Raw genomic sequence first — 19,774 nt, forward strand, 5'->3', positions numbered from 1 at the left:
CTTGAAATTTGAGGAGCCGTTTTCCCTGCAGGAAGGTGCCAGTCATAGGAGGAGGAGGAACAGAGGTAACGGTGAGTCCCTGGGGGATACCTGCCAGTTGTTTTCAATTATAAATATTGTGATCAATCACATCGGTTTGACAGAAAGTTAGTGAGGCAGCACGTTCTAGAAAGCCTCTGATGAAAACCGATTGATGATGAAATAGACGAATGCAAAGCCAACAATGGGCTAATGATGAACAATGTTTCAGAGTGGTCACATTTAAGGAAGTATACGTGTACAAAAGACTGCACAGTTAAAGGACAATTCTAAAGCAATACAAGCTAGTGAAATTAATCGAAAGACCTTTCTGCAAATAAGCAGTCGAGGGGAGCAGCGAATTTTGAGCAACAGGACAAATTGAAAGTTTGAACTACATTTGAATCTTACAAGTGTGAATAATCGGACAATCCTAACTTACGTGAATAAAGTGCTTGGGTAAGGGCAACAAGTTGCGCAGCCTGTGGTGGGTGGACTGTGTGGTCTGTCAACAGCGCCTAGACCAAGGAGCCCCAACACAAGGAAAGGGAAATGTCCAAACAATCAAGAAACCAGAAAGAGCGGAATATCAGTTTGGAATCAGTGCAAACAAATTTGGGAAAGAAAAACCTAAGCTCCTACTGAACACTGAGATTATTGGTGAAACAAGACTTTAAGCTTGAGGAACGTAGACCTAAGCTTCTTGGGAGCATTATCTTTTGGAACTTTGTTTGTTGTGTACCAGCACGTGTGGATTGGTGGAATAACCCTGAGCCTTTTTTGGAGTTTCTTGGTAATATTACCTTTTGAACATTGTGTTGTGAATCCATGCTTAAAGCTTGAGGAAGGGAACCCTGAACTCTTTTGGAACTTTGTTTTGGTGAGCCAGTATCTCGATCTTGGGGAAAGAGCCCTTTTGTGAACATTGTCTTTGGGAACTGTATCCTGAACTTGGGGAAGGGAACTAGAGATTGCTCCAGACTTTAATTTGGACACTATTTTGAGTTAGAATATCCCTGCACTATTTTTAGGTATTAGACGTGAGGGCAAGCATAGGTTTTGACACAGAAAGACTTTTCTTTTGGACGTCTGGACATAGACGTTCCTTAGTTTCTTTAGGTAGGGCTATACCCACCATAGCTACAGGGAAAGTTGGGTGTTACACCCACCATGACATTTTAATAAAGGTTTTCACATCTATAACATCTGTTGTCTGTGTCATCTCTTGGTACCATGCCTGTCTCACACTGTGATCCTTTGTATGTTTCTCCTGCAGAATAAGGTTCAGTACACATGCTCTTTGAGCCTGGCCACCACTGAAGTCCCACAAGTTGACTAATTTGCGCGTACAGAATGCAAAAAATGAGCAAAGCATATGCTGCTTCTTAGACACTTACTTGGCAAAATAGTTTTATATCGGTTTTTAGTTCCGTGACTCGGGATGTCCAGCTCTTTGGGGTCTACAAAGTTCATTGGTATTTCCTGCACAGAGAAAGAACATACAGTGCAATCAGTTTCCATCATTTCTTATCAAGTAAATGTTCACTTGGACTAATAGAAAAAGCAAAACAAATCAAGGATGACGTGATCAGAAAAAGGGGGGTTCACAGCATGCAGTTGGCAAGGATCTTATGCATAGACAGAGAATAGGCCAGGGCTAGAGAGTTCGAAGGAATGGCATATCTGGCAGACATCTGACTTTGGAGCAGTACTGAGATTCTGCGTTGTAATTCTAAAACAAATAGATAATTAATGTAGTTGAAATACAGAGACTTGAGATTTCAAATGGCCGGTACAAAGCTACAGATATTTGAGTTGGGATGCACAGCACGACAAAAGAACATTGTGTGATCATTTCCTTTTAGCTCCTGCAATCATTTGGGGGTCTAGGTGAACAAGAGGTGAAATGTTACTATGAAGGGGTCTCTAATGTGGAAATATTGTACACATCCTTCTCTTTATAAAAATCATATTTCTATAATCTCTTCATGTGTTTGATTGTATACGTGTTCATATGTATTTCAGTGCTCACGAGAGGATCTCCAGCAATTGAATACCATAGTATTCTTATTTGCACGAGTGCCTGCAGACACAGACACACACACATGCATTCTCAGACCAAAAGTAGACAGATGTCCCTCAATGATCTAGCACGATCCAGTGAAACGGAAGTAGAATGTGCGTTGCAAATGCTTTACTCAATTGGACCACCAATGTGACTGCCAAAGCTTTTGTCAAAGACTAGCGTTTTCATCACTTGTAACCAGTGCTGTAAGTGGGCCAGCCGGGACTGGGCACCCGCAGTCTCCAAAAAGTGGGGCTGAGCCAGGGCCCTGCTGGAGCACCCGGTCCTAGCATGCCATGGCGGAACACATTATCCCGCAATGGACACAGCCACGATGGGAGATGCGCCCGTCATGATCAAGTCAGGCAGCTGTGGGACTGACAGAAGTGGCAGCCGGCCTGAGCGACGCTGTGCCTGGCCAGCACTTCAGTCAGTCACTGTAACTTTCTCTCGCGACCCTAGCGAGGCTTACAAACCTTGTACAGGGTCACGAGAGGAAGTTGCAGCGCCCGGCCAGACTGATAAAAAGGGGGCGTCATTTTGGACTTACCTGCTGCTGTGGACTCCGAGGCCTTGCCTGCTGCAACAAATACGAGAAGCCACTTCTGTAACCACAGTTAGTTAAGCGACTGCCACTGACTTTGCTGTTGCAGTTCCAACTGGTCGAGGCAAACTTCTCACTTAAGTGATCGCCTCCAGCAGCTGAAACTGCAACAGACACATCTGTTTCTCCCTCTTCTTTTCTGCGACCCTTCCTTTCATCTCGTCCCTGTGCCTTTCTCTCTCCCCTTCTTGAATTGTTACTGCCCCACGTTCTTTCTCACTTTCGCTATCTTTCATATTTTCCTTTCACTTCCTAGCTTGTTATTCATGCCCGCACAATCATATTTTCAGAGAACACTTTGAAAATATCATTGTTCGGTGCCTTTGCTGTGCCCGGCCCTCACATCATGAGGTCTGAGGCACACAAAATGGCGAATGCAAAATTTGATCAAGCAGCGTTGACATGCGATGAAAAGAAGTAGTTCCTGTTTTGCCCAGAAAATGAATCTCGACTTGCAATAATGGGGCGATTTTTAGGTCGTTATCCATTCTCTATATTTTCACAAAAACTAGAAACGGTTGTAACAAAACAAAAACAGCCAGTTGCAGATTAGAAGCATCGTCTCATTCGTGCCATTTGCTCTCGCACAGCACTGAAGTTAGGGTGACCAGATGTCCCGGTTTTGCCGGGATTGTCCAGGTATTTGGTGCTCTGTCCCTCTTTCTCAAGATTATGTTCCCATTAGAAACTGCAGTGGTCCCGGTTTTTTGTAGAAGGTCTTCATAGCCGGCAGGCAGGAATGCACAGAAGAAATGCTGCAATTTACAACTTAAGACAGTGTTAGATTGTGATAAATTAATTATAATATGCATTTCTTTGAACAGTAACACTTAAACCCCCCTTCTCCTCCAAACGCTACAGAAGTGTAGTGCCTTGATAGCCACTTTCAAGAGTTAGTCCTACTTTTATTTTAGTTGCTCTGTCCCGGTTTTCTACTTTTTAAATCTGGTCACCCTAACTGAAGGGCGATCTCAAGAGGGACGGGATTAACGTTGCTGTTAAAGAAATACCGACTAGGGATCCACTCTATTACAAATGTGTTCTCACATTTCTTTCATTTCTATTTATTTTCATCCTTTTTGAAAGCCTATAAACCGTAAAATAAAGCAACCTGGAGTAACATGTATGAGAGGCAAAAAGCTACTCAAAGTCACAGGTTTAAAATGGTAGGTTGTGGTTGTCCTTTGCGAATCGCCATGGCCACAATGCAGCGTATTATGAGGTACAAGGTAGGGGAGGCATACCAGCAGTACCTTAGGCAGGTACATAAAGAACAACTCTTGGCAATGGCAATAGTCTTGGCTTTTGTGTAGGCATGTGAAAGGCACTTTGCCAGGCACTGCCGTAGTGGTACGAACTGGCCATCGATGGTAGCAGCTGCAAAATGGCGCAAGTACCTGGGCATCTAATAGCCATGCCTGGCAAATGCCTAATACTTATATACATGCCAAAGCTGTGTGATGCAGCAGCAACACAAATATTGGTTCATGCCTTGGCTGGCACAGCTTGGCCCTTATTGGTATGCCAGCTGCTCCCGTTACGCGGCTGCCCCAGTGTAGTGGCTTTGAAGGGTTGTCTTGCCCGACCTATGTACTGGGATGCTAATGTACCTCAACACCTACCCTTTTGCTAAGGGTCCAATAAATAATGACCTTGAGCTTTGATTGGTTACACCGTAAGGAATGTAGCAAGCAGACTGTGTTGCGATATGCACTTAGTTATGTAGGCCAGACAATTTTTGACATGTTCATCTTCAGGCCACGCCCATCAAGTCAGACCACGCCCATCATGCAAGCTAGGCCCCAAATGAGCCCCCACCCTCAATTTCTTACCCCACTTAAAGCACTGCTTGTAGCCTCTTGACGGATGAGGAACTGTGACCTCTAAACTCCTTCCACATAGTATATCATACAATAGCCCGATGGTCATGCTTTGTGGCTGGTAGTCCTGAAAGTAACTTATGCAAGATCTGCAATTTGACAGTCGTAGCAATGTTCCCCGCTGAACCATTATGTATAGATATGAGCGAGTCTGCGAAGACACTCACAGAAGTGTTATCTTATCTAAAATTGAAAGAATTTGCTTGCATTCCCAACGGGTAAATGGACCAGAGTTAAGAATAGTTCTGTATCATTTTATGAGTTGAGACCCTGAATGTATGCTTGTTAATATGAATATGTAAGCTGAAATGTACTACAGCAACCTGTATTTATAACCTGTATTATAATCATAACCACTAACATTGCTCAGGCAAGCCCTCCAGACCATTGGTTTCCAGCGTGCCATGCCATTGCAGCAGTGGTAAGAACATATGCAAAACAAGCTGGTTCCATGATCCAACCTAAGACATGTTTTGGCTTCATTGGGTGTCATCAGCGAGGAGTAGCTTTGGAATCTAGGCACGGCAGGCGCACATGACCCGCGTTTGGGCATACCCATCCCAGCCCGGGTGACTATTGCAAAACTTTAGTGATGATTGTTAAAACCTCTAATCCTTTCCAATGCTCTATGGATTGCAGATAACTATTTGGTTAACAATCTGCAAGCAGGGCTCCAGGAAGGCGTTAGTACCGCAGATCAGGCATTTAGATGAAATTGACTAGTCCAGTAGTATATGCAACATTAAGGAAAAGGAAATGATATTCAATATGTATTGACCTGCAAAGAGACTTTGACGAAATGCCAAGCGCTAATTATGGGAAAAGTTGATTTGCTTGGGCATGCCACCTCCATTCTTTAAAGGACTTGCATTGCTTTACACACAAAAGGAGGCAGTTGTGAGAGGGGGTATAAGAGGTGCAACAACTGCCCCCTTGGAGGTACTGAAAGGTTTGCGCCAGGGCTGTGTCCTGGCACCCACTCTCTTTAGCCTCTATATAAATCGGTACAATGTGATAATGTTGGTTTACTAATCAATCGCCTTAAAGCAAAATATGTGATCTTTTCAACCTCACAGAATGAAAACATCAAAACGAAGCATTCAGACCGGTGGTTTTCTCACTGAAGTTAAATCTTTTGATTATTAAAGAAATTAAGTTTATGGACATTGGGAGTTGGGCCTATGAGTTAGAAAAATCCAACCTTACGTTGAGTAGATATTTGTGAGAGATCATGGTAATGGAGCATTCAGGCCAACTCCAAAAATCTATAAAGTTGTGTCTCGTCAACCAGCTCTGGCGGTTCCATGTGTTAAAATCGCGACAAAAATGTGGATACAAAATATCGTGACAAAAATGCTGTGGTTTTGCCACCGCAATCCATGTAAAGGATGCGGGGGACATCCCCGCAACCATCGGACCCATTATACAATTTAAGGGGAGCGGGGACTCCCCTGCAACCCCCACTCCCCTTAAATGGTGTAATGGGGTACACCTTTAGCGGGTCAAACCACTGCATTTTTGCCACGATTTTTTGTACAGGTGACATTTTTGCCATGATTTTATCACTGCATACCGCACTGGCTGGTTCTGAGATTTGGGGGCGATGCATTGTCAACACGTTGATGGTTACAGAGCATGTGCAGGGATCGAAAGTGGGATTTGTTGACCAGGAGCAAAAAGCAGCACCTGTGCATCAGGCATAAGCAGTTAGGCAGGAACTACCACTGGGGGACCAGGTGTTAGTACATAGTACACAGCAAATCTCACTTTGCACACAATGCCAACTCTAACTTTCTGTCTATTGTATATTATCTAACATGCTCTAAATGACCCTGAGGTGCGTGCTTTATTCTCCTTTATATACATTCCCAAGCACACACAGTTAATATCGCATAGTTAGGTTTGTTTGGCACCACTTGCCACGGGAGTCAAAAGTAGCTCCTGGTAGCTGCTGACTTCAAGCTAACCAGGCTCTCCTTGGCTATAACCGGGAACTAAATAACTCCCAGCTCGGGGCAATTTCAAACCCTGATGTGTTGCTAAAGGATGTTCTGAAATTGCCATGGAGTACCTCTACTATCCGCCCTCCGCGAGGAGACTGGCCAAGGTGATGTGGGTCGTGTTGTGGCACAGAACCCTTCACTTCCTTAGATCCGGATTTGGGGTGCATTGTCAATATGCACATATAGGGAAGTCCTGCAGAATGTGCCAAGCTGGTCGTTTGCCAAGGTGTAAACATTAAATAAGGATACATGATCGGTAGTCGCTTGCCATTTTATTTGTTGAGCTGTACATGGACTAGCCGAAACATTGAACATCAGACAGAAGGAGCAGTAATCATATGTTGTACTAATTAAATAATATAAGGAAAGTTAACATTATAAATTGCCTATTGTGTCATATATGATAGGTTATTTATAACGCACTTAATACCCAGAGGTTTCTAAGCGCGGACCCGAAAATTGAACCTGTGTTGCTCCGTGTCGTTTTGCTTCCAAGGCGAGCACGTTGCCCCTGTGCTATCCTCCCGAGACGACTGTATATGTTTATGTAATTATGTGTGAACTCGAAGTAACAATGCATTTAGATCAGTGAGGGTTCACCACCAATAATCCCCTTCTGATGGTCAAAGGTTTTTGAAGGTGTTCATTATTTATTATCGTGATTGCAATGTCCATTGTGATTAAATGTATTATGGGCAGTGTTAGTTGATTGCGTCTATGCATATGAGGCACCGCGCGCTATGGATCGATTATCCTGATATTGGCCACTCATTCTTCACTAATTAATGATTGTATGGGAATGTTTTATTGTAGGGTTGTGTTACGTATAGCTGTATGCTTTTATGACACGTTGCCGAAATAAGTGAAATGACAGAAGAAAAATATGGCATTGCCGTTCTCTCTACTACTCCAACGTTTTCTTGTATAAAAGAAGACACTCTCGATAGAGCATTACAACAATGGTGTGTCATATTGTGGTCATGTGTCGGTATGTAGTGGTCCATTTGTCACCTCTGGGGGTTTGGTTGTACAGGTTCACATATGTGTGACCCAACAAACTGATTATCATTTACAGTCTTTGTATTCGATTGTAAAACAAGAAATAAAAACTAGTTTCTATGAAATAAACTTCGTTTTGAATAAAAGCGACATTGTAAAATAAGGGCAGACCCTGACCTGGAATGAAGAGATGTCCTGGCACAGTGTGTTTATGGCACTGTGTGTTTATGGCACAGTGTGTTCATGGCACAGTGTGTTCATGGCACAGTATGTTTATGGATTTGAACAGAGAGAAGGAGGTGCATCTCCGGGCCTCCAATATGGCAACCACTCTCACCACTCAAGTATACTTTCCCTTGACCAATTCGTCTCACCCCCCCCCCCCTTCCATGACTCAGAACCTGGGGGCTCCCGCTTTGACAGCAACCTTAATCTTCCACAGTTTATCTCTATAGCTGGCAGGGATTAAACCCTGGCATTTATTAAACATCTACCCCTCACATCGCACTCTACAAACACTCTTATCGCCGCTCCGGTCCCCAGCAGCCCGGATTACTGGCCGGCTGTCTCAGGAGATTGTCCCTCTGCTGCTTCCCTCTTCACTACAAGGTACTTAACATAACTCAACTTTGCTTCACTCCACTATCTTGGATCACACCCATATACTCTCTGCGTGCAGGGCTGTCCATGCAGAAGTGCCACTTATTCACATTAAAGGTCCTTGCGTTCGCATCTTTCCATGGACTAGCCCTCCCTAGATGGTTAATCACCCCATCGCACTTACCACACCAACAACCTAATTCACACTGACAGGCATTAAGACATCCCTCCAGAACCCCTTCTCTCCATTATGGATGGGAGACATGAAAAGTTGACACTAACAGTATTTTGTGGTTCCTGAGCGCAGTCACACGGGCACAGAGAGGTCCTGTGTGGGTGGAAGAGTACCCATGTTTCCAAAGTGGACACATGGCTGTAGGACCTAAGATACCTAGCTATCCTCAAAAAGTATCTTTTACATAAAAGGGCAACTTAAAGAGATGGCACAACATCTGGCCATCCTCTTTGGACATAAATGCCAACTGAGGTACCTCGTGCTTTGAAATGGCAGTGTAGGGGTGCCTATACCCTCTTCTATTCCTCGGACCTTCCTCCCTTTACTTTCATCCAGTTCCCAGTTCAAGCTTTCAACCAAGTTAGGCAAAGTCCCACCCCAGAAGCTGATGCTTGCATGCCTCTTTTCTGTGAACATTATAATAAGGAACTCTTTCTCCCCCAAGGGGAGGTGGGGGGAGCACAAGACTTTTGTCCTATGCCTGACCCCCAACAGCCCCCACACCTAGACATTAACTTTGTTTAGCTGTAAGAACGCATTTACTTTAGACCAGTGTCCTCCAAACCTTGTATGCTGAGTCCCACCTGAGCAAAAATACTGCTGTTCCCCGAAATACTAGAACTCTATTAAATACAGTAACCATCTTCCCATCTCTAAGAGCCTCACCCCCCCTGGAAATCCTTCTGACTCCCCCTCAGGGGGCGGGGGGCAGCCCCACAGTGTGGATACCACTGCTCTAGATGTATCTACTATCTGCCTTGTGCTAGCCCTACTTATTATATCCATCCCAGTCACTATGAGGTTGTATGCACTTGTGAAGTCATCAGTCACTTCATCTAAAGTGCTGAGCACTAGGACAATAGGACTGCTTCAGCTATCAATATGCCATTGGCACAGGGGTTCTTGTTGGCACACACAGTTCTTCTGAAAAAATTAATCCATAATCCCAAATCACATGGCAGCATCTTGGTAATGCAAAGTGATCCAGCGGCGTGCCAGATCCTGCTTTCCAATACATAGCATTGCCCTACGATCGAAGGGTTCAAAACGAAAGGGGCTAAAAAAAGGTCCAGTCCTAGTTCATGGCTGCGAGCAAATCATCCTCTAGACAGTGCGTCCCGGAATGTGACATAGTCAGCTAAAAAAGGCACACCGAATGATGTCAGACAAGCTAGCAGCCTCCAAAGGGCTTTGTATATAAGAACAACACCCTTCCCTTGTTGCGGGGAAAATAGTTTCCATGGTGATCAACTTTCAGACAACGGTGCAGATGAGATGCACCACGGCATTCCGGAGGGACACTGAGACTTGTCCTTTGAGCGGGACCTCTTGCGAACCCCCACCAGTCTTGGAGCATTTGTTTATGAGCCTCTGTCAAGACTCATGATCGAGAGGTACCGGAGTCACAGGGGATCCAACCCTTGCAGTTGGTAATGCACGGTGGGTTGGGATTAAGATTAGGATCAATTCCTCTAACATTAGATTTTGCTGAAGGTCAAGGCTTTCTTCAGGATCTGTCGTAAAACTGATTTGGCATGGATGAAATTGATCTCTCTTACAAGACGACCGGTCAAATTTACCTTCAGACCAATGCGAGTCAGGCTGTTGTTCTTTCAAAATCACAAGTCAGTCTTAAAGGATGAAGACTGCACTTCCTGGTTTTAAGGTTGGATTCCACTATGGTTTAAGTAACAAATGTCGGTCTCGTGTCATAGTGCAGATCCTTCAATAGTCTTCTATTTCTCATATGATAGGTATGTCAAGCGTCACAGGTAACCATCACAGTAGAGCTAAAAGAGCAGAAATGTGTTTCAAATCATTGGTTCTGTGGATGATGAAAGATTCAGGGAGGATTTGCACTATACTGAACAATCTTGAGTTGAAGTAATTATGTGCAGTATGTACATGCTATATCATACAAAATATATTATTGAATGGGACGGAATGTGTCGTTCTCTGGAGGATAACGGGCCTTAGTTCGCCTTCCGGGAATTCGATCATGTGAAGGGCAGGTTTGCTTCATGTCAGAGGTTAGAGCGTATCCTGTGAGCTATGCACCGAGCAGATTAAAAGGCTGACTGAGCCCAGGTAAGTATTAAATCTTCAATAACGTCCACACAGTAAGACTGTGAGCGTTTCCTTCATTTCCTGTTTTCACGTCAGCAGCCCCGGACCCTTGCCCATCTCCACAACGGTTTCTCCTTTTCAAACTCCCAACATTCCCCACAGAATCCCAATGCCACGGCAAGCTCCGTTGCTCTACATCTGCCATCGTAATGCATGGAATGCCACATTGATTAACATGCTATTGTAAAGAGGAGACAAAACAGATAACAGTGTCTCTATAAAGTGACCTATAACCATGTACAACTATAAACTAAATGGACCCGGTAGAAAACCCCAGGGAGGCAGATGGAAAGGATATCCAGGACTCAGTACAGAATCAAGATACTGAACTGGATAAATGTTTGTAAATTTGTAGGATAACATTTTGTATAAATTGTAATGCAATTAAATCAAATAAAAAAATTAAAAATGCAATCTATAACAGTGTGCATGTCGCATGACCATCTTTTGTAGCCGTGCTTGTTCCAGGACACCTACCATAAATTCTGTATGAAGTAAGTGGGAACTTGCAACGGTCTCATGCAGTTGCTGCCTGGTGAGGACCCGACTGGCCGATTGCAGGTACTCCATTGCTACTTTTTCCCGTGGTGTGGGTGCAGCGGTGAAGGGCTCGACAATACCCAAGCCACTCATGTCTAATGTCAACGACACATTGGACCCTCTCCTGCAAGAAACAAGCAATAGGCGTGGTGAGGTGTGCAGCGTATGCGTGCACATTCTCTTAGTAGGAAATGTTGCAGTTCTGTTGCAGGATTGTGCACACGCGTGGCGCCAAGTGCAAAGGATGCTTTTCCACAAGAACCTCCCATTGAAAAGAACTGAACGTTCTACACAAAGTAAAAGAACACAGCATTGCGAACACATTTTCATTCTCCAACATAGAATAATCTTCAAGGTGAATCTTCGAATGTGTTGTTGCACTGGGAACACATGCACATCACACGGCCCCCCGTCTAAGCATAGGATTGCTTTTATGTCTTTAGCTAATTCTGTATTGTGTTATAAATTAACCAGACGGCTGTCAACATGACCTTAATGAGCTACAGGATTAGACACACATAAACAAATTATTTAAATAGGCTTTATCTGAATCACATAAGTAAAGAGTTAGGATGATGTTTCCTGTTGTACAATTAAAAGAAAACTGTTTATGTTATTGATTTATTTTCTGCTTACTTAGACCATAGAGGCTTTATACCATAGCAAGAATGCTCCCATGTTCCCACCAAGTGATACATGTATACATTAAAACTTTATTCTGAAGCTTGATGTACAGCTGAGTTAGATTTATTTACCTACAAGATATATTTATTTATTTAATTTATTTCATTTTATGTATTTATATAGTGCACAGAACCGAGAGGTGTCTAGGCTGTGACACAAAGATGCAAAAGTCAAGCAGAGTGGGCACATTCATGGAGCCTCACCCCATGTTTTGGGGCGGCTGTGACACAAAGATGCAAAAGTCAAGCAGAGTGGGCACATTCATGGAACCTCACCCCATGTTACAGGGCGGCTGCAACAGAGACGCAAAAGACAATCGAAGTGGGCACATTTATGGAGCCTCACCCCACGTTGCAGGGCGGCTGCGACACAGATGCAAAAGACAATCGAAGTGGGCACATTCATGGAGCCTCACCCCATGTTGCAGTGCGGCTGCGACACAGATGCAAAAGACAATCGAAGTGGGCACATTTATGGAGCCTCACCCCACGTTGCAGGGTGGCTGCGACACAGATGCAAAAGACAATCGAAATGGGCACATTCATGGAGCCTCAACCCATGTTGCAGTGCGGCTGCGACACAGATGCAAAAGTCGATCAAAGTGGGCACATTCATGGAGCCTCACCCCATGTTTTGGGGCGGCTGCGACACAGATGCAAAAGTCAATCAAAGTGGGCACATTCATGGAGCCTCACCCCATGTAGCAGGATGGCTGCTCCGCAAGGATGCAGAGAGGCAAGTAGGAATAGGGAGGACAGTTGGAGGCAGAACCCAGCCCCACAGACACATAGATACAACAAGGGGGCAGCTAGAAGCAAATATGCAGTAACACTCACAGACACCAGTACGTGTTCGGAGAGTGAGCAGACAGGGGCCTTACGAAGTGGGCCTTTCTTGAGGGGGCTGGCTAAAGCCTGCCAGTCCCCCATTAGTGGTGATGATGCAGAGCAGGCCAATGGGTGAGCCCTTGTTGCAGGGCAGCTGTGACACAGATGCAAAAGACAAATTAAGTGGGCACATTCGTGGCATCCTACCCCATGTTGCAGGGCAGCTGCGACACAGATGCAAAAGTCAATCAAAGTGGGCACATTCATGGAGCCTCACCCCATGTTGCAGGGTAGCTGCAACACAGATGCAAAAGTCAATCAAAGTGGGCACATTCATGGAGCTTCACCCCATGTTGCAGGGCAGATGCGACACAGATGCAAAAGTCAATCAAAGTGGGCACATTCATGAACCAGCAGCCTACGAGGGACTACCTATCCCTCTTCCCAAACAAATTGAGCATGACTCTCGAGGATTGGGGTGGATCAAATTGTTTGGCGTTCATGGGCTTTGTGTGCTTAATGGCAGGTGTGAAAGGGCCAATCCAGGTAATTACATGAAAATAATTAGAAACAGTGCCTCTACCATTAATTATATATTTGCCTGCCCTTGCATTCTTTCCTCAGAGATTGATCTTTCTGTTGTTTCTCGAGAGGGGAGCGATTACTATCCTCTGATCGCTCACCTAGGCAATAGCTATTGGAAGTAAACACATGACAAGTTGCTCTAGTGGAGATCAATAAAGGGCTAAGTGAGATCAATTGGATTTGTGACAACATACTGTTAAGACGGATTTCTGAACTCTGTCCTGGTGGCGCAGAAGTTCAGAAGGCCAACCCAATTACTTGGAACAGGGTAACCTCTGGACGAGCCAGACAAATCAAGGTAGCGATCGCGGCGGTCAAGACTAGGTCTCAAGAGGGGTGAGGGTGACTGAAAGCCCGCAATGAGCACACAAAGCAAGAACACTTAGAAACTACTCCAAACAGTTGTTATATTAAAAATATATACACATTTATTTCAAGGCCTTTAAAACAATGACCGTAGCGAGAAAATCACAATATAACGATAGTAAACCAACACATACCATATCAACACAATATATATACAAATACAGTCTCAAGCGTTATATGCACGAAATGTGTAGTCCACCTAATAGGGAGGGAAAACAGGCAGTGCGAAACAATGCTTAGACCCAGTTCGCCTTCAGAGGCACCTAACTAGATGGAAGTCCGGGCCCTGCGAAGAGTGGAGCCTTGTGCTCAAAAGTACCTGCACGCGCTGGTGCCAACAGGCAAAAGGGGAAGCTCTTCGAGGGAAATCAGGCAGTTCAGTTTACTGCACAAAAGAAGAAGAACAAGTTCCGCACTCAAGCGCAGCCTCCACAGTGGGCAGAAGCAGAGCGCGAGTACGGAAAAGGGTGCTGTTTGACACAGCGGGGAAAAGCAATGGGCTCCTGCAGGAGGGCGACCAGATCCTAGCTATGCTACTCACCGGTCCCCGATGCAAGCAGACCCAGGCTTCTCCGCGTCAGTTTCAGCAGCTGGCAGGTTCAGAAGTGCAGGGAACGCCTCGTCGTCGTGTTGAGTAAAAAGACGACCCAATCGAAGAAACCCGCACAGTTTGTTACCACAGCAGGGCAACGGAGCGGCCGTGTGTATCTGAGCCAAATGTACACTACTCACTTCAGACCTGGGAACGCCAAGTGTACGAAGCGTGTGAGAGTGCCAAGGACTCGAAATACTACACAACCTGGCGGCGGTTACAGAGCAAGACTCCCGTGTAAGCTGGTCAGTCAGCTGGATGGCCCAGAGACGCTTCCGAAGGCTTACTGGCAGGAGATGGTGAAGATGCCGAGAATAGCTGTTCCCGCTATTCCAAGGGTCGAAGTACCAGTACAGGCCTTCTGGTTCGATCAACGGTGAAAAGGGTTTCACAAGGCGACAGCAGTGCAGAGGAGAAGTCCTTTAGCGGGTCACCAGTGATTCCTCGGTCCAGCCTCTTGGTTGCAGGATACTTGGCTCCTGTATTCCTTCGTTCGTGAGAACTCAGGAGATCGACATGGTAGTGATGTTTCCAGCCCCCTCTTATCCACGGTTCCCTTCGCGCCAAAACGGAGGGGACCCAATGGGAGATCCGCTCATCAACACTCACACCATTCGTGGACCAATCATGGACCACGGTGGTCCCAGGCATTCACACCACCCTAGACTCTCTAGCACCCAGGATGTGTATTGGGACCAGACATCCCAGCCCACATCCTGGAGGCACCCACAAGACATGTAGAAGCCCGCGAAAGCATCCGTGTTTTGCGGGAAAGTACATGCCCAAATAAGGAAGGCCCCGGGTGGGCTCGACCTGGGGAAGGTGAAGGGAGCAAGACGGTCAGCGGACAGGACAAAGGAGCCTCGTGGTCTGGCCATTTTGGGAGCCAGGCCACCATTTTGGGTTAAGGGCGAGAAACGCGCTTAGAACGCCAAAAGGAGCTCAAAACACAAGAAACGATTGCTGCCACCATTCCCATCCCTGAATCACTTGCACCGATCAGATACAATCCTAAACGAGTATCTAGGGCCTGTAGAAGGCTAGAGACCCAAGAGCGCTGTAACTTAGCTTACAGTGCCCTCTTGTGTCATGTTGCACGAAAGCCGCAACATGATAAAAGAAACTACGGGAAACAGCGTTCCCCGGTACTGACTGTCTTAAGGGCATGTCAGTTTCCCCGTAAGAAAGGAGCGAAAGCCCAGAGGAGTGTGGCAGAAGGCTGCACTTCTCTGGCAAAGTCAAGAACAAGGTGAAAAACAACAGCAAAAAGTTTAGGGGTTGCCACATAGAAGGAAAATTACCTACAATTACGAAATCTTTCCTAACACATACATACAGCCAACTTGCTTCTTCCTATTGTTGCTCAAAAATACTTTGATTTCCCCCATCTGATATTGTTGAGCTTCTGCTCATTCACAGACAACAGGCATTTAGAGGTAAGGGGCTCTTTTGGTGGCGCTCCATACTTGACAAACTGTGTACAACATACTGGCACCTCTGATTACTTACAAAGAGCCATAATAAGCTACATAGAAGGTGGCACTAGCATCACGGACAATTTTGTATTGAAAGGTCCCAATGTAGGAGCACTCCTTTCTTGAGTGCGTGCAGTGGTCATTTAGATCCTTGGGATTGAGATTCACATGGCAAAAATATTGCTTAGACATGACCTGCGAAATCTCGTTAATAGCCACGGTGATGGTAATCGCCTTGGCTAGGGTCACGGGGACTAAAAAACGACTATATCCTAAGTGTCTATGTGGCCACCACAAGTGGAAAAATCATGAATCATGGGGCGCCTCATTATAGCAGCCAGAAGTAACGATAGACAAGCCTTCTGGTTGGCTCCCCAATCTCTAGTCGGGGCTGTATCTTGTTCTGACTCAGAAAAACACATTGAGCACACTATTGGGCAATTAGCAGCCATTTCGATATTACAGTATTATCTCGGTGATGTGAAGGAACTTGCTGAAATAAATGTATCTTTAAAAAACTCTCATGCTCCAGGGCCAGCTGGACTTAGTAACATTTTACTTAAATGTAATCCACAATGATGGGCACAAGTCTTGAATGTGCTTTTTATGGTCATCTGCCTTGAGGGTCCCCTTACTTCTACCTGGGTCGAAAGTACTATTATCCCTTTGTATAAAAAGGGCCCTCGCTCTAATCCCAAGAATGATCACATTTTGGCAATGTTGGACGTCCCCTCTAAAATGTTTGTGCATGTTCTCTTGAAGGAACTGAGCTGTTGGGCCTTGACTGCCAACATTATAGCATATAATCAAACTGGGTTCCACAAGGGCACAGGGACGTATGCTAACCTGCTGGCATTGATTTCCTTAGTAGAATACTCCTGGCATATCCTACATCAAACTGTCAATGTGGTCTCATAGATTTCAGCTCAGCATTTGATAACGTAAGGCGGGATTTATTCTGGCAGAAGATGATCAGATGGATCATTCCATGCGGCCGACTTAAAATTATTTTATTACTTCATACCAACACCAAGATCAAAGTCAGGGTCACTATGAATGGTGAGGTCACTAAATCTATGTGCACCTATGTAGGGCTTAAGCAAGGGTGCATTCCTGCTCTGTCCTTGATTATTTTATACCTTGCGGACCTCAATGATCACATAATCACTCGTGCCGCTTGCCCGCCTAGACTGGGATTCTCTCTTCTGCAGTGTCTAGGCTACACTGAGGACCTACTATGTGAAGTTCAGTTGAGAAATGTTATGTTTTTGAACTGTATGTGTTAAATGAGGGATTATGTAAATTATGAATAGTTATCCTTATGACATATTCACATATTCATATTTTATTCGTCTTTTCTTTTCATAATTTTGTTATTGTTTATTGGTTTTAACTATGTATAAAACGCCTTAATTGGCTGCATTATACTTAAAATAAAATAAAAAGAAAACAATGTGTTTATATTTAAATTGATTTAATTATTTCTATTTGAAATGGGGAGCAGGTTGTAGGGAATCAATACTGTTAAATTGGCGGTCAAATGTTCATAAAAAGAACTCTATTAAATATATAAGAATTGTGTGCGCCTGATTTCGGGTGAGTGGAATATTCCCCCAAACTAGATGTCATCCAATTAAAACATCCTGCAGTGATTGCTGCAGAACATAGATTGTGGGGTCCCTGAGAATGTTGACTTCCATTAACTCAGGAAGGAGTTTGAAGAGATAATGTTTGATAAGTTTGTAATAGTGAGAAAAGAGAAAGACAGGTTGATTGTTGGTTGTGTTATTAGACACAGTGGTGGGTTTCTTTAAAATTAGTAAGACTGTGACACTCTCGAATCGGGCTAGATAGATGCCAGAGGTAAATGAAAGGTTGGTTTGAAGTAGGAGCAGGTCAGCGGGGAAAGCGGGTAATGCTGAAGGGTCAGCAGGTGGAAAGAAGGGATTGGAAACCTAGTGTTCCAGCTCAACAAGGGTCATAAGTGACATGTATAAAATGAGCAGAGACAGGTGTTGGGGAGTAGCAAGGAGGAGGAAAAGAGAAGTGTGTAGACAGGATGTCCTAAATCTTCGAGATTTTGGAGGAGACGTAGCTGGAAACGTCATGAGATGAGAGTGAGGAGGAGAAAGTGGGCATTCTAGAGAAGGCAACCATTGATTGGAAAGCCATTGCCAGCTTGTGAGCACCTGCAGAAGAGAGGTTATATACAGGCAGAAACATGCCGCGCCCACTTCAAAATGGATGGTTAGGCTATGCACATAGCATGATGAAATTAGATGTAATATAAGATCCAATGCTAGAAATCACAGGGTAGAAGGAGCTGGGATTGCAAAGTAGCTCCACTCTGCTTGGAGCTCAGTTGAGCTCTGTCCGAGTACAGATTTCCCACTGGTGGAGACCTGACTTGAGCATTTTCTAATGGACTGCAATCTCAGCACGGTGGTAACCGTGACTAACACATGCCCCTATGCAACCAGTAACTATGAATTTCACTTGGCAAAATGTACCACTCATATGTGGGAGTTGTGTGTTTTCATGTATCCGTTTTGTCACATATGATCTAATGCATAAGTGTGAAATCTTTCCAATAATGAAAGCTACATTCCCCAGATCTGACGATTAGCAGGGCATACATTTAAAAAGCCTGTTCTGAAATGCATCAAATTCAGTGGCTGGGTTGGCAATTGCACACATCATTTACCCAGGAATTCATAGTATAGGCATGGGCCATGCATACACAATTAACTCATGCATATGTTCATGTCTATGATGATATGGGGAGTAAGAATAGTTGAGGGGCAAAGTGTGTTTCTTGGAAGCAAGAAAACGCAGTGCAACAAATGTTTGAATCACAATCCCGCACTTAGAAACAACTCACTAGTATTAAGCACGCTATAAAAGAACAATTATAATAATATAGCAATGAGTACCCAAAGGCATTACAGGGCTAATGTATTTGAGTAGCCTCAAGGAAAAGTATATTAGAGAACTTGCAACACTTACAAACCAAGACATATGTGAGAGTGGTGGATTGTTAATTGTCTTCTAACTTCATACGGTCCAGTTGACACCCTAAATCTATGGAAGATTGTTCCATATGCTTGTACCTTCAAGAGAAAAGGTTTTGACCCCCACAAATTTCACGCTAAATCTAGGTGTTGCCTGTGCATGAGCCTCGGCAGATCCCACTGTGCTAGGGGAAGCATGGGGTAAGATTATTCTTTTTAGATAGGCAGGCAGTTATTGATGAAGCGGTTCAACATGTCAAAAGGCTACTTTCAAATTATGTTTCGCTTAGACTGGGACCCAATGCAGCCTCTTTAGCACCAGAGTGAAATGTGAAAATATGGGTTTGACAGCTACTGCACTTTGATTTGATTTGATAGCTTTTGAGTTCTTTTTTTGCCTTATTGATATGCAGGGCAATCCCAAATTCTCATTTGGACCCTTGAAATGGCTGGAGCAATCTGGCCTAGATGAATATCAAAGGAAAAAGGGTGGATCTTTCTCAACTGGCATATCTGATATGTGCTGGCGCAAGCCACGCTTATGACGTAAGCCACTTCAGCTGTCATCTTGTGACAGGACTCCTAAAGTTTTAACCTTGGAAACAATAGGTAACTGAGCATTGTCAAGGGTCAATATAAGTGATGAGTGATATATTGTTGTGTTAATTCCTGCATTTGAGGGCAGGCTTCACCGGTAATATCCAACCAGCTTGAGCCATTCACTCAGGCCTTTGTGAGGCCTTAGCGCTGTTAGGGCGAGGCCTGCGTCTTGTAGAGCAGGTCCTAGACCCCTGCCTCAAACTGAATACAGGTAACATTGATTGATTGATATTTTATTTCTATCGCGCTTGTACACAAGTGTTTCAGAGCGCGACAAGGCAAGGGAGGGGAACAGGGGAGAACAAAACAGCGATCTTACTAGGCCCCATGACATTGAGAACGCGCAAGTGCATGGGATAGGGGGAGGGTAAAAGTGCATGGAAGGGGGGAGAGGTGGAAAGTGCGAAGCAGAGGAGAAACAGATAAATAACAATAAATAAATAATAAAGGCAACAATCAGTGGTAATGCAGCCAGCAATTTGCAAGTGCTAGGTTTAAGGCAGCAGACAGGGTAGGTCCGATAGGTGCAGGAAGAAAAAGGGGGGGCTGTATGGGTACAGATA

General features: G+C 44.6%; 1 protein-coding gene across 2 annotated transcripts in view; it reads right to left on the bottom strand.

Moving 5' to 3' along the window:
• The window catches only part of PTPRR (protein tyrosine phosphatase receptor type R), a 1,074,582-nt gene that overhangs the window by 284,690 nt on the left and 770,118 nt on the right, over positions 1-19,774 (bottom strand). For both annotated transcript variants that reach the window (XM_069628248.1, XM_069628247.1), the window contains exons 7-8: positions 11,009-11,195; positions 1,416-1,500 (exon numbers count right to left, since the gene is read on the bottom strand). In XM_069628248.1, coding sequence (XP_069484349.1) covers positions 1,416-1,500; positions 11,009-11,195 — 272 coding nt within the window. The remainder of the gene's footprint in view (positions 1-1,415; positions 1,501-11,008; positions 11,196-19,774) is intronic.

This window comes from Ambystoma mexicanum, chromosome 12 (assembly GCF_040938575.1).
Source record: "Ambystoma mexicanum isolate Mex_15411 chromosome 12, UKY_AmexF1_1, whole genome shotgun sequence".
Classification (NCBI taxonomy): domain Eukaryota; kingdom Metazoa; phylum Chordata; class Amphibia; order Caudata; family Ambystomatidae; genus Ambystoma; species Ambystoma mexicanum.